Below are 15,870 nucleotides of genomic sequence, written 5' to 3' on the forward strand. Positions count from 1 at the left end.
TTCAAGTCAAAGGAACTAGGCCAGTAAAAGTTGTCAACATTTAAGAGCCTACCTAGGTTCTCTAAAAAAAAAATAACAAGCTCAGGCACTCTCCCTCTTTCTGCCTTCAAAGGGCTGCCAACTTTTCAAACAGTACTTAAAGCTGCTCCTAACAGTAGTCTGGCCTGCAATAAGGAGCAAATTAGAGTATCCATCTCTGTACCATGAAAAGCATCACCTGCTGCTTTCTGCATCTCAAACTTCTGTGGAAAGTCCTAATAACATGGTCAGTCACTGCAGTTGATAACCAATCTTCTGTGAAAAGCCACAGGTGAAAGAATTTAGAGTCAGGATGGTATAGGACAGGCTTCCTCAAACTCTGCCCTTCAGATGTTTTGAAACTACGATTCCCATCATCCCTGACCAATAGTCCTGCTAGCTAGGGATCATGGGAGTTGTAGGCCAAAAACATCTGGAGGGCCGAATTTGAGGAAGCCTGGTATAGGAGTTAGGCATGTTGATTTGGCACCAGGGAGATCAAAGTTCAAATCCTACCAAGCCATGCCACTCACAACTATCCTTCAACCACAGTGCATCTGCCTGTTGTTAACCAGAAGGTTGGTGGTTTGAGGCCACCCAGAGACAGCTGTGGGCAGGATTCCTGCACTGCAGAGTGTTGGACTAGATGACCTTCGGGATACCTTCGAACTCTACAATTCCATGATTCTCTGTGACCTGTTATGAAAATGTGTAGGAGGAAGAACCAGGTAACAATGAACAAAAACAAACAAAATAGTAAAGTCAAGCCTCAGTGAAAAACACAAGAGATGAGGTAAGTAAAGCAGCTGACCCTTAATTTCCCACCTCACCCCAAACACACATAGCTATTAAGGAAGCCTATTAAAGGCACTCTTCTGGCCACCTCAAGGATTACCAACATTTCAAACAACCCCAGCAGCTGTGCCTTTAACAGTCACTTGATCCATAAAAGCCAAAAGGAAAACCCAGTCCACCTCCATGCCACAAGAGCCTTAATGAACCCATTGCTGCCTCGCCTCAAAACCCCTGTAGGGCACAAGGGCAAAGCCTCTAGAGACAGCTGGCAACCCAAGCCTCTGTGAGGGGATGTCACAGGAGCAGGGCCTATGAAAAATGCTCCACCCCTAAGCAAACCTAGTCAACGCATTCTCCCCTCCACTTCCACACACATGCACAGCAGATTGCAAACTTCCCAGCCCACCCCAGTAACTGCCCCTTTAGCAGCAGCAACCAGAGAAGTGTGAGCTCTGTGCTGTTTCACGGCGTCTTTTAGTCCAGCTTCACAGGATTTCCCCCCCTAGTCGGAACCGTTTGGTCGTTTATCATTACTGAAATTGGGGTTTGTTTGTTTGTTGTTGTTGTTTTACTGCACGTCGCCTAGAGGCCCTCGCGCGAGGCGGCTGACGAAACAGAAGCAACGGTGCACCCCGCGAGCTTCTAGGGTTTTTAAAAACTCTCGCCTGAAACGCCCCCCCCCCCACACACACAAACACCTTAACCCCTAACCCCCATCCCACGCGCCCCTCCGTTTTTAAAAAGGCCGGGCCAGACCAGGCCGGGTGTGCTGCGAGCTGCCCCCTCGACCGCATAACACCCTCCACCCCCCGCAACGGCAGCCGCCTTAAGCCCCGGTCAGCCCTGCGCCCCCCCCCACCTCCTCACTCACCAGCTTGGGCTTGTTCTTACTCTCATCCTCAGGGGCGCGCCAGCCGCCGCCTCCGACACCGCCCCGCCTCGGGTTCATCTTACCCGGCGGTTCCTCACCGCCGGCTCCCTGGTTCTCCATGCCGCCTCTCTTCCCTTGACTCTCTCTCTATCTCTCTCCCTTCCCTCAGGCACTCATGGCGGGATGAAGGGAGGCGCCCGCCCCGCCTCGCGAAGTCTCTTTCCCACCCCCCACCCCCTTTTTTTTTTGGTCGCCGCCTTGCTCTCCTCACGCTCGCTCCGCTCCTGTCAGGGCACTAGGCGCGCGACTGGCGGCTTTCTGCGCACGCGCTCGTTTACCCACCCACCCCTCCTCCTCCTCCCCCCCTCCCTTGCGCGCGCCCTGACGGCAGACGGGCCGGGGAATCGAAGGAAGGAGACGGCGGGACGTAAACTCAACACTCCCTCCCGTCTCTCTCGCGCACAGGGGTCTCCTGTGTGCGCACGCGCAAGCCTCTTGGCACGCTGAAGCCGCTAAGGCGCGCCGATGCCCTCACTCGTGGCTGAGGGTGAACGAGGGATGGGGCCCGGAAGCGGTTCGAAGACGACTTGGGTGAGCGCCGAAAGAAAAAGCCTGGCGGAAGTGAGTGAGTGCCCGGATGGAAGGCAGGCAGGAGGGGAGAGAGAAGGGTTTGTGAAAGGGAGATGAGTCACAAGAAAGGAGTGGATTAAGAAGTAGGGGGAGGGAAAGGGGGAGGGGGCAGCGTCTGTCAAGGCTCAGACCTCTCTTCAGACCTTCCCTGGCACAGGGATCCTGGTGCCTCACAGCACAGGCGGGAATTCAACAGGGTCCCTCTGCCAGGACACCCCACTCCCGACCTGGATATTGCAGTATTCCAGCTACAAAAAGATATTTCACAAGTTGAAAGTGCTGAATTGGAACTTATCGAGGAGTTTGAGCCGATCTGTTTAGGCATGATAGAGACAATGCTTTCCTGCCATGCGACTAGTGCTCACTAACCTAGCAGCCCTAGAATGATTGCCTTTATCACCAGTTACTGCTGTGGTGAATTATCACTGCGGTTCATTTGCTTAAAGTTCCTTTGATTTACCACAGTTTCTTTACTTTCGTTAGCCCTCCACGTGAGTGTGTGAGATAGAGAGACGAGATGAAACTTCATGCATGTGATGGAAAACTTGTGCTGAAATAAATCGGTCAATCTTTGTTCCTTGTACTGTAACAGAAACACAGCCAGCCTAACCTACTGTATCCCCCCCCCCACACACACAATACCTGAACTGCATATATTACTTTCATAAAAAAGAAGGGAGAAAGGGGTGCTAAGGAATAACACATGAAATTATTGTGTTGGAATTTAAATCTGGGCCCCCGTGTACAGTACCAATACAGCATTCTGTTCCCTACACCGTGTTGAACCATCAGAATATAAAGACATCTTGGTCATGTACATTATCTTCAAACAATCCTAATCCATATTGATATCCAACCGTATGATATGAACACACATGTGAGAGACTACTATCTTGATTAAGCTAAGGTCTCGTCAGTGGCAAGAAAGATGACTCCTTGAGAACTACATGGGTTGATGGAAAAAAGGTGGGAGATATAAATGAAATTTTAAAAATAGAATAGCAAAGGAGATATCTGTAATATAAAATAAACACAACTAATTACATAGATACTCAGTGATTCCTGTTGGAAGTTTCACACACTGCTTTCAACGTTTCCCCTAATTCTAGATAAGTTGTGCCTGGTAGTGGTTACTGACTCATGAGGAAAAAATGCATTTTTTTCTGCATTGTTTTTGTACACCTTACAAGGCTTAGCTAGGAACTGAAAATAGATTCCACACCAATGCCTTGGTGAGCTTTGTGCCAGTCTCCAATTAAGCTGTGGAGCTTCTGATAAAAGAGAGGTGTGTGATACTAATATATTTATTAATTAATTATAATAAGCAGGCAAACCTCCAGTACCTGCTAGCTAAAAGGGTGGCAAAATATGGCATATGATTGTAATTGGGGAGGGGAAATACTAGACAGACTTTTTCCACAGACGTTCTAAACAGTTTCAGATTATAACTTTTAATGATGATCCCATGTTAGTGACCCCAGCCTCAGCAACTTCAATCTCTCCACTACAAAAGTTATCCTTCACTTTTACAATATCTTTTTAATACACAATTTTGTTTCTTGGCCCTATAAAAAATAATAAATCATGTATACCACATATGTTAGACCAAAGTTCTTATGCAGCAGATCTGTACTTCTTATGGAAGCCATAGAATTAATTGCTGATCTTACAGAGCTGAGTGTTGAAATTGTCTCAAAGCAACATCTGGATGTCTTCAACTTCCCTGCTGGTGCTAGATAAGTCTTTTATTCTATCCCCTGGCTTAGAGAATAGTTAAACTAGATGCTTTTTTGCTGTCTTTCATAGCTATTAGACTACATTTGAACTATTACCAGAGGTTAGCTTCTAGAACAACAGCTGCATATGCCTGGAATGTGAGTCTTGTGTATGACCAACGCTTGTTTGGTATTGACTGTTAGGATAACAGGATGAAATTATATGGGTAGTTTGAAAGGAGAGTATGATGTCTTCTGTATTCTGAAATACTTTAGTATGGTCTTCCTAAAGGACTATCTGGCATGGAAAGGAAACATGGATGAATCTTCATTCAAACATTAAGCATTTTAATATTGTGATTTTATGAGGCCTGTGGGTATGGAGCAGTATACAATTTTAATAATAAATAGTGATAAATAAAATAAATAAACAGCCCTATAAACTGCACATAACTCAACCACTTTGTTGATCAAAATCAGCACCAAGCATCTTGAAGCAGCTGTCAGAATTGCAGTACCATGGCACGGCCCATCCTTGACATCTGCCTTGAGCCTAGCTTCACTTTTTACCCCCCCCCCCCCAGCTACTCCAAGCAGCAGTGGACAAATGGATTTAGCTGCCATTTTAATTTCCTCCAACATTTTGGATGAACTTCCCATTGAATACATAGCAGGAAATGAAAATGAAAGGTAGACGTACATTTTGCTGTTGTTATTATCACACCAGATAAGCCTTCTAGGACCAACTGATGTTTGCAGTTAGGTATGTACCAGCTGATAAGATTCAAATACAGTGGTGCCCCGCAAGACGAATGCCTCGCAAGACTAAAAAATCCGCTAGACGAAAGGGTTTTCCGTTTTTCAATGCGCTTCGCAGGACGAATTTCCCTATGGGGAAATGTCTTGCGAGTCTTGAGATTTTTTTTCGCTCCCCACCCCCTTTTTCTAAGCCGCTAAACCACTAATAGCCTTTTAGCAGCTAATCCGCTAATCCCTTATGCCTTTAATAGCCGCTAATAGCCGCTAAACGGCTAATAGCGCTAATCCGCTAAGCCGCTAATAGGGTTGCTTCGCAAGACGAAAAAACCGCTAGACGAAGAGACTCTCAGAACGAATTAATTTCGTCTTGCAAGGCACCACTGTAAACTAGTCCTGATGTGCAAAAATCACTTCTGTAGCTTTGGGAAGCCACATGATCTGTTTTGGAGCTACTCCACCTGTGCCCTCATCTGGTCAGATGAAGTGATGGGACACCCTGACCGAAGTGACATATGCAGCTTTGTGTATAAAGAGTGTATGGATGTTTGCTTGGGTGCAGACAAGCCATCTCCTGGCTGTTGTGTCCATCCCCATGTCTGTAAAGGTTGGGAGACCTGGCAGGCTGATTTGCTGTAAGTCTACACCTTTCCTTTAATAAAGTGCTGGAACTCATCAATCTGGTGTTTTGGACATCCTCCTTTGCTATCCTTGGACCAACCACTCCCATGATTCCTCCTTTGGGTCAGCAGTTCAGAGCAGAAACTCTCTGGGGTTTCAGGCCAGAAGGCTCTCCCAGCCCTACTGGAGATACTGGGCTTGAACCTGGGGCAATCTGCATGCAAAGCAGATGTTCTGTCAAGGGCCTGCTGCCCATGTAGTGTATCTAAGGATGGGGAAACTATGGCCCTCATGTTATGGTATACTACAGCTCCCATCATATCTGGCCATTGGTGATGCTGGCTGGGACTAAATGGAGCTAAAGACCAACAGCAGCTGGAGGACGACATATTTCCCCCATCTGATGTATTCCATCAGCCAAGCACTTTTTATCTAACTCATTTTCTATTTTGGAGCTTGTCAGGGGGAGGGAAGGTGCTCAGGCAACCAGATGGAAAGTGGTGGTGAGGAAGAAGACTCAACTCCCCTCACCCATATGCCCCTTTCAATGAAAGAAAGTAGAGAGAGAGCATGTTTGTGGGACAAACACAAATGAAAAAAATGTGGTTGTCGTTGCTATGTCCAGATTGACCTTCAGCCACTTTAATCAGAGAGTTTGTGCAGTCATTTATCAGATACACAAAGATTTCTCCTATGCCTCACAATAGTTATTACCACTGCTGTTCGTGGGTATGATAGCTGTAAACACCATTTGCTAACTTTGACAGTAGATAATAGCGCTGGCAGAATACCAGTCTTGTTACAACAATCATAAAACTGTAGTACTTAACGCTCATTTTTATTAACTACGCACTGCATAAAGTGAAGTTTTTAGTGTTGAGCAGTCTATTGCAGAGATGGCAACTAATTCTGTTGATTAACAGAGTTCCTTTCAGCTTTTGCCAGGGGCAACAAACAAGTCTGCATGAGTTTTTCACATCCATGGCTTTTCACAACTGACAATTGGACTTAAGTGTCTCAGATTTGAACTTATAATTGAAAGCTGTACCTTGTTGAAGACAGGTTCTTATATATCATGTTGCTTGCATCTGGATCCGTGTCACCTTGAGGAGTAGTTGCATTTAGACAACTCACAGATCCCCCATTCAGCAGGGAATAAGTCCTCAAAAACCCCTTCTGTACTGTTCCTGTCACCATATTTGTGCCCTTTAAGGATTGCCGGCAGCTCTTCCAGGAAGTGGAGCCACCCAAAGGGTAGGTCTTGCCTGTCCTCTTAAGCCTTCCAATGACTTTAATCCTTGGCTGCAACAACTTTCTGTAGCTCAGCCAGCAGGGACTACAGCGTGTTGTCCAAGGCCAGAAGAGGTTCTGACCATTCCTGCTGCTTCTCATGTAAGCTCTTAAACCCTAGCAGAGCAGGATAATCACCAACTTTTCTTATGGAGCATTTCGTCTGCTTTTATCTATTTTATTTACATGCTTCTGTAAACCATTTACTATTTCTAAAATCTCTAAGCAGTGTACAGTCTAAAAAACAAACAGCATGCCATTAAAGCTAAACACAACCTAAAAAACCAATAAAACATGTAAAAGCAAATAAAACAGAAATTCAGAGGACTGGAAAACATGAAAAAGGTGCCAGCGAAAACCTGGGTGTGTTTGGAGGATAAGTTTTCACAGTATAGGGACAACAGCAGAGCCGGTCTATTTTCTTGTTACTGCCCTATGATAGTGTTGCACACCAACTCAATCTCCAGGTGCTTCCTTGAGTTCACATTGCCTTTTGGAATGAGGCACAGCGGAGACTCTTTATTTGCAAATATATACAACCTGATCCTATGACGGAGGAGTTCACATCCTTAACACCCCAAAGGCATGGTGTTAATCAGGCATGGCTCTGTCTCTGCCTTTCCAGTCTGCTGCTTTTGCATCCAGCTTCTAGTTCACATCACTCAATTCTCAACTCTGGCTTTTTGTCTTTCTAGCTAACAGACCTTTGAGGGAGGGAGGTCCACCCATTTGCCCTCTGCCAAACTGTTCCCTTAACAGCCCTTATGAAGAGGACCATTATCAGCCTGGCCTGGCTATTCCAGCAATTGAATCTGTGCTAGATCCAGGAATTAGACCTCAGGTGCCAAAATGTATTGGGCTGATCCTGACTCAGGTGTAAAAGGTGGGAAGGACAGCAGCAAATGGTAGTTGGTTTAAGGCTAACTGGTGGAAAGGCCTTCCTCTCTCATCTCTCACAGAGTGAGAGCACTCATATTTGTTCTTCATGTGACAACTTATATAGGAAATTCATCCTGTGTGACATGGATCTGTTTCTAGTGCATTTCGGATATCGTGGCTTAATGCGCTCAGTTGCCAGCAGATAAAATGGCTAAAATAAGCTGATAGTGTTAGATTTTCCATCTCTATAGCTCTTGCCATTCAAAATTACTACCTGCTCTTTCATCTCGTTCCACGGATTTCAGAAGACTCAGGGAGTTCTTGACATAATTTTTTCCTCATTTCAGACTATTGGCAGCTCATAAAGTAGTCATCTTTAGCATCATAATCACTATGTTCTGCATTCATGGTTGGAGGAAGTATGCTAGTTGCTAGGAATAATAAGTGGAGACAGTACTGTTTCACACTGGTCCTGCTTCCAGGTCACCTGTAGCCTGTCTGGTAACTGCGAGAGCAGGATGTTGGACAAGATGGGCCTTTGTTCTGATCCAGCCTGGCTCTTCTTATGTTCACTTGAAGCTTCATACTGGACAGTATGGAACTGGACCCCAGTTACATGGACTCACAATATTTGGGATGGCTATTTGCACACGAAGGCAGGGTGAGGCAGAGAACAAATGCAGCTGGGAACCAAAGAGGGCATAGATAGGTGCATATTCTAATGTGTATGTATTTAGAAATAATTTAGAAATAGTTACTATAATTTTAATAAAAATACAACATTATTACCGTAGTGAAGACTCTGGCTAGTTGACCTGTGTGCCTGCTCTATCTGCCGTCCACGTTGTAGCTGCTGATGGGCAACTTCAAGACTCCTTCTTATGGTTCTTTATATTAAAAGCAAGCTAGGATCAAACAGCCCTTCAAAGAGTGGCCTCCGATAGCCCTTCAAATATAGAACCTGTTGGGAATCTCAGGTGAGATACCCATGCAGTGGAAATTGCTCCCAGTACCAGTCACCATACAGAAGCAGAACTTCAGTAGTTCATCTAGTTTACTGTTGCAGAAGATAAGGCTCAGTAAAACAGTTCTGGGTGTAGATATATACAGCTTGTAGGCTTTTGCAGATACAGATATATACAGATACAAACAAGTACAAAGTATTTCTATTGCTCTAAATAAGTCCAGTAATTCAAGATGTAACACTGGACAAGGTAACACCAACAGACTTACGACGACTCACACACTAACGGATTACTGTGCTGACATTCATTCATCACAAATATAGTCAAGGCACTGAGCCTTGCACCTGCTATAAGCTCACCTTTGGGGTGATTTATGCTCATGAAGGAAATTAACCTCTTCTCATGTCTAGTTACTCCAACAGACTGTTCTCTCTAGAGCAGGACACATAGCCACCCTACCAGTTTTCCAAGGCATACTAAGACTGATTGGTCATAAGACTGAGCTTGAAATGATTGTTGCTTCAATCCTTAGTTCACATCTGAATGCCTAAGAGAAAGTTTCAAGGGACCAGCAGAAATTGCTCTCTGTGGAGAGCCTTTTAGAAGCCTTATGGGCAAATGCATGTAGATTTCTAAAGATGCTAATTTCCTGTTTGATGAAGCAGAACATCAATGCAAGGGCAGTATAATTTCTGTTGATATGGAAACAAAAAGGCTAACTCCAAGGTTAGAAGCAGTGTTCATTGCACACAATGAGGAAATCACTAAGTGCTAATTGCTTCCAGTGATTTAACCACAATTTGCAAGCATAATTGCTGTTCCGATTGTTGTCTCTGGAGGATAGAACTTTGGGTGTTCCCTGGTGTACGTAAGCTTTATTGGGCTTGCTAACCAGTAAACAAGGCTACAGTCCTATACCCACTTCCCTGAGAATAAGTCCTATTGAACTCAATGAGACTTACTTCTGAGTAATCAATTAGAATGCACTCAGGTGGACGTGTGGGAGAAATTGGGACAAATGCCTTAGATTCTATCACTGGCAGAAGGAAGAGATGCTGTAAAATTTTGGGTCCTTTGTAGCTGCCCAAGGCTGGGTACCAAGTTTTCCACCCAATTTGGTTTATGGAACCTTCCAAATGCTGCAACAAACTGACTAATAGTGTGCTTCTGAACACAGTTTCTCAGAAGTAAATCACATTGAGATCAATTTGTAAGTGTGCTTAGGAATGTACCACGGGGAGAGCCAGCATAGTGTGGTGATTCAAGTGTCAGAGTAGGGCTGGGGAGCCGTGGATTCAAATCCCTATTTACGCATGAAGCTCACTTGGTAACCTTGGGTTATCTCAGCCTAATCTATTTCACAGGGTTGTGAGAATAAAACCCGGAAGTGACAGGTAGGGAGAAAGAAGGAGAACCACATACACAGAGATTCTTGGTGAAATGGCAGGATATAAAATATGGGCTCTCTTACTATTCACTTGTTGTATTTCCTTGGCGGTGAGAGAGGTTGGGTGTGGCTTAGGGTGTGGCTGGTTGCCTTTGGTTGGCTGTAGTGAGAACTGTTTTTGTGTGTGAGGGGGGATAAGTGTGTATTTTTTAATCAGGTTAGCTAGATTGATTTGTATGCTATTGGGGGATTCTTGTTGTTGTCTTGTTGGGCTGTGTATGTGATAAAAGGAACCAAACCGGGGTGAAGGCGTCTTCTTCTATTTGTCCCCATGTCAGTTTATTGGTTAGTTTTTCTAATAAGGCTGTTTCCCATACTACAGTGGTGCCTCGCAAGACGAAAAGAATCCGTTCCGCGAGTCTTTTCGTCTTGCGGTTTTTTCGTCTTGCGAAGCAAGCCCATTGACGGATTAGCGCTATTAGCGCTATTGGCACTTTAAGGGCTAAAAACGGCTTTTTAAGGCTTAAGGGATTAGCGGTTTTGCTGCTAAAATGCTTTTAGCTAAAATGCTTTTAGCAGCTTAGCGATTCAGAAAAAGGGGGTTTTGGAGCAATTTTCGTCTTGCGAAGCAAGCGCATAGGGAAATTCGTCTTGCGAAGCGCCTCTGCAGACGGAAAACCCTTTCGTCTTGCGGGTTTTCCATCTTGCGAGGCATTCGTCTTGCGGGGCACCACTGTATTTGATACCACAACCCCTCACACACACTAAGTAGAATAAGAGAAGCATAACCACACCCCACACCCCTCCCCCTCTTACCCCCTTTTTTAATAATAATAATAATAATTATTATTATTATTATTATTATTATTTGAACCACACCCATCTGGCAGCTTCCAACAAAATATTAAAATACAATACTGTAATTTTCATCTTCTTCCTAATTGTTTAAATCAATTCATAAACCAAGAACTCATACATTGACCACTAATAATGAAACATATGTTGTAGATATTTTCCCACATTTATTATGCCATTTTTGTGGTATACATATGACATGAGAAAACTTGGTATACTTATTTATATGACATTATTTTATTGGGTTTTATAAGCAAGAATAAAGGATAAATGTAAAAAATAAAGTGCAGTAATTGATAGGGTTGCTCAATAGGTCCAAAGTAGAGCCTAACCAGGAAAGGTGCTCTTAGTTTCACAAACAGGAGTTTTTTGTGCAACAATAGCATACCCTCCAACATTTCACAATAGTAAATTCGGTATACTTGTCGCATAAGTAAAACCACTTTGGTGGGATTTAGTGGTATACCTCAGTAAACATAAATCTATACTTCCCTTAAAAAGTATAGGGAATATATTTATATCATATAGTTTATTGCCATAGCATTTTTTTCAGATGTTCAGAATTTAAAGATACAAGATTTCAAAATCTGGTGTGCAAAATTTGGCCTTCGTCATGTTTCCATATAAGACAGATGGTGTAGCAGGAGGCAAAATAAGAGCAATTGGGAGGTAATTACATTTAATGCATACTAGTAATCAAGTAAAGAAAAAAGTGGTGGTGTACCTTTTGAAATAGAGTTGGCAAGTAAATGATATAATAAATGTGGGAGACCGCGCTTTCTGAAGGTGCTTTCACATCTATGCTCAACACTCACCGTCTGTGCCAGCTTGGGAAATATGGATGCGTTGATTTAGATCCAAGTCCCCCATCTTTAATCTGGACTTACTTCTGACTAGACATGTAAGCTACTCTTTGGGTCTTTTCTACAGGGTTTAAAAATGGTCTGCTTCCACTTAGTGTGCCAGTGTGGTGTAGTGGTTAAGAGCGGTGGGCTCGTAATCTGGGGAACCGGGTTCGCGTCTCCGCTCCTCCACATGCAGCTGCTGGGTGACCTTGGGCTAGTCACACTTCTCTTGAAGCCTCTCAGCCCCACTCACTTCACAGAGTGTTTGTGTGGGGGAGGAAGAGAAAGGAGAATGTCAGCCGCTTTGAGACTCCTTAAAGGGAGTGAAAGGCGGGATATCAAATCCAAACTCTTCTTCTTCTTCTTAGGAATTTGAAATATTTATATGAACATGAAGTATTTTCCCATTCTTTGACTTCAGAGAGATTGCCGGATGTGGACTTAAGTACATCTTCATTTTCCATGTTTGCTTGCTTCTACTCTGTTCTGACATCGTAGTGGCCAAATTGTCTGTGCTACAGACTCTGTGAAAGAAATCAAGCTAGATATCTTCCCTGTGGATCTGGATTTTGCTGTTCTTCTATGACATTTTCTAAGCTGCAATAATGGGATCAGGAGTACAGCCTAAAAGTTACCACTTCTGAACACATATGCGCAACCAAAATGTTTTGAGAACTTTTGGTGCTGCCTTCTGTGCTGCCTGTTCTCAATCACCTTTTAAAAACAAAAGGGGAGAGATCACATATGGTCTGTGTAAGCACATGGGGGTGTATATCTGCAGCAACAAGGCTCACACTGCAATGCTAAGGACACTAGTGCATTGGCACCACAGGACTGGGAAAAGCCGTCTTCCAAAGAGAATGTGGTCTAGAAGAAAAGTTCACCTGAAGGTCAGCTCTCCTGAGCAAACTTGTTTCGGGTTCTAAAAAAAAATAAAAATCTTATTTTGCATTTATTTTAGGCAAAAAAAATATGTTGCACTCTGATTTACAGCCAAGCGTGGAGAAATCTGCTATGCAGATTGACAATCCTATGAATAGCAAGAAATGCTACCACTTTCAGTGGGGTAGTTAGGCCATTTCAGATTTCATTCCTGCTCCCCCCCCCCATTAGATGGTGAAAGTTTTTTGTGAGTCTTTGAGCAATAAAGTAAATTTGGCCCTGCCTCCTTCAGCATTACAACTCCCCCTGTTTTTTGGGGGGGAGGCTGCTCATTTACTCTTCTGAGTGAGGGTCTGCACTTTTGCTAAGAAGCCACTTAATGCATCAAAAAAGAAAACGACAAATGAGTACATCAGTTTGCATAAAATGTCCCTTACCTGCTAGCTTTTATCAGCCATGAAGGGCAAGGGTCCAGAGCACAATGGTCTCCCTGAACCAACTGAAACTTATCCCACACAACAGAAGAAGCCTGTGCTCTGGGCAGCCCTTAAGATTCATCTGCTGTAATAGTAGGGCTGCCAGACGTCCAGCAGAATTGACTTCCAGGAGAATTTCTGAAATGTCCTGGAACTTAAGTAAGTCAATTGAAAAATCACACTTTTGGAGAGCATTTTTGTAAAAAAAAATTAAAAAATGCTCAACAACTTTTGTGGTGTCCTGGTTTTTACTTTTTGAAATATGTCAATGGAATAGCGAGGGACGCGGCTAGCGCTGTGGTCTAAACCACTGAGCCCAGGGCTTGCCGAACCAAAGGTCGGCGGTTCGAATCCCCATGAAGGAGTGAGCTCCCAGTGTTCGGTCCCAGCTCCTGCCCACCTAGCAGTTTGAAAGCACATCAAAGTGCAAGTAGATAAATAGGTACCGCTCCGACGGGAAGGTAAACAGCATTTCCGTGCGCTGCTCTGGTTCGCCAGACGTGGCTTAGTCTTGCTGGCCACATGACCCAGCAGCTGTCTGTGGACAAATACCGGCCCCCTCGGCCTATAGAGTAAGATGAGTGCTGCAACCCCAGAGTCGTCCGTGACTGGACCTAATGGTCAGGGGTACCTTTACCTTTACCTTTATGTAATAGCAAAGTCAAGATCTCAATGGATGCAAGCAATTTCATCCTCAAAATGCTTTGCAAACATGTCACAGCAAGCTGCCATCAGTTCTGCCACTTCCTTCAGATTGGACTGTAACAGGTCCTGCACTACCTGGATGAGGGTACAATGAGGGAACAATAGAGGTAGCAAAGCATGCCTTCCTTCCTGCCTTCACTGTCTCAATGATGAGCCCTCACCAGTGTTTGATTGCATTAACTGAATTTTTCCTTCACTCGTGTTAGACGTTTGGGACAGTCATGCATCTTCTTTGGTGGAGAAGATACCCAAGATTGCAGCGTACTATATACATACACACACACACACACACACACACATATATATATTCTTATTTACTTTATGAATTGCTTCTCCTGAGTCATCCCAAAGCAATTTACAATAACATGAGAGAGAGAGAGAAAGAGACTGTATAAAAAGTTAAAGCAATTGCACTTATAAACACTGTATATTTGTAAATATGAAGACAGTTTAAACAACTGCAGGACATACCATGGGTGTGGCCAGGGGGGCGGGAGGGGGGCAGCTGCCCTTAACCAAGTAAACAAATAAAAATACTTAATTATTAAGTCAATTATGTCAAGGATAAATCAATTCTGCCCCCCTCCCTACATAATGCCTACTCCCCAATAAATCGTGGCTGTGCCCATGTCACATATGCAAAAATCAGTTCAAACTGACGACAGAAACAAATTGGGATAATCTGTATGCACAGAAGTTTTTTTTAGGTCCTATATAGGTGCAGAAGCAAATTTACAAGTGATGCTTTCTAGACTGTCTACGGAATACCTGCTCAGCTCGTTCCCTCTGGCTAGACCTGAATTGTTTCTCGCTTATTTACTCTCATAGTATCTCCTGATGAATAAAGGTTTTTCAGCCCCACCCTGTTGTTTGGCTGCAGAATCTCCCTCCGCCCACAACATTTCTCTTCGCATAGGTGAGGGGAAATAGTATTTGTTCAGAGGCTCTCTGCTATTATTATTGCATATATGCACAGGTTTGATTCACTGCATTCATTCTTAAAATGTAATTTATTAATCCTGTCTCATCATAGGGATGAGCAGCCCTGTTCATCCTATGGAAGCGTGAAATAAAAACAGCATTGCCGCAAGCAAGTCAAGACCATGAGGTGACTTTGTGCCTGTGAGTTAAGCCAGTTCAGCAACAGCAGTGCTGGCATAGTGCCTGCTCAGGAGGGTAAGAGCAGGGCAGGTATTTAAGGCTCACCTTGCCTCTGAACTTGGCAGACGATTCTGTCTTGTCTCTTCCTATTGTTCAAAGCAGCACAACCAGTTCCAGTGGAAAACCCTCTGCCCTGGAGCTGACATGGGGCTAAACCTAATACGGATCACCCAGTGCTTCTAGATGCTCCCTGCTGAAGATACACTAAAGCAAGATGGGCCAGCGGTTAACTTGAATATTGCAATAGTTTGGGATGGGTTTTTGCATGGTTTGCTTTTTACATTTAACTGCTGCACTGATTTTAAGTGTGAAGTAAATAATGTTGTTTTATTGTCCTTGTGTGATAGTCAACTTTGTTTTGTTCAGAATACACCCATTGAAATTAATGAGCACAGCTACATTAAGTGCATTAATTTCAATGGGTTTGCTCTGAACAAATCTCAGTTGGCTACTACCCCTTGTTGATGATTTATTAACTGGGATGATAACTTATCCTGAAAAGCAGCATAAAAGTCAATTATCGGTAAATTTAAAAAATGAAATAAACTAGGAAAAGTCACCTGAGCCCCAGACCTTACTGTGGAATCAACTTTAAATCTCAGAACTCCATCCTGAAAAATATGTGTAGTAATAACAGAGAAGCATGTACTGAGTGCTTCTTTATTTATGCACAGCCATGACGCTTGTACCCCTATGGACTCAGATTAAGTGATCCTCCAAACTGCAGAGGATCCACTACGATTTAGTGATCTAAGAATGTGTTGTAGGCTTGTAGGCTTACTCCTACTCTGCTTTCTTCCTTCTCGGGCACTAATAATTATTTTTTTGGAACGGGCAACGTGGAAAATTTACTTCCTCTCCATTGCTTAATAATGGTTTTAAGATCAACAAATGAAATTCAGTTAGCCTTTCTACTGCCTAATGATTATTGACCTGTGGGAACTTAGAGAGGGAATTTTTTAAACACAGGGGCACCAGCGTTATGAAATGCACTTCCTGCTGAAAAATTGTTGTTGTTT

At 43.7% G+C, this 15,870-nt stretch overlaps 1 protein-coding gene and 1 long non-coding RNA gene across 4 annotated transcripts in view; one reads left to right on the forward strand and one right to left on the reverse strand.

Moving 5' to 3' along the window:
• DIAPH2 (diaphanous related formin 2) overlaps positions 1-2,003 on the reverse strand; it is a 334,973-nt gene extending 332,970 nt beyond the window's left edge. Inside the window, exon 1 of the mRNA XM_083422248.1 lies at positions 1,685-2,003. Coding sequence (XP_083278374.1) covers positions 1,685-1,804 — 120 coding nt within the window. The 5' untranslated portion in view covers positions 1,805-2,003. The remainder of the gene's footprint in view (positions 1-1,684) is intronic.
• Positions 2,004-2,066: 63 nt separating this feature from the next.
• Positions 2,067-15,870, forward strand: part of LOC310668932 — a 43,565-nt gene continuing 29,761 nt past the window's right edge. For 2 of the 3 annotated variants that reach the window (XR_014506903.1, XR_014506904.1), the window contains exon 1: positions 2,067-2,305. This is a non-coding gene — a long non-coding RNA (uncharacterized lncRNA). The remainder of the gene's footprint in view (positions 2,306-15,870) is intronic. The other variant, XR_014506905.1, reaches the window with a different exon arrangement.

Source organism: Podarcis tiliguerta, assembly GCF_965153285.1.
Source record: "Podarcis tiliguerta genome assembly, chromosome: Z".
NCBI lineage: Eukaryota > Metazoa > Chordata > Lepidosauria > Squamata > Lacertidae > Podarcis > Podarcis tiliguerta.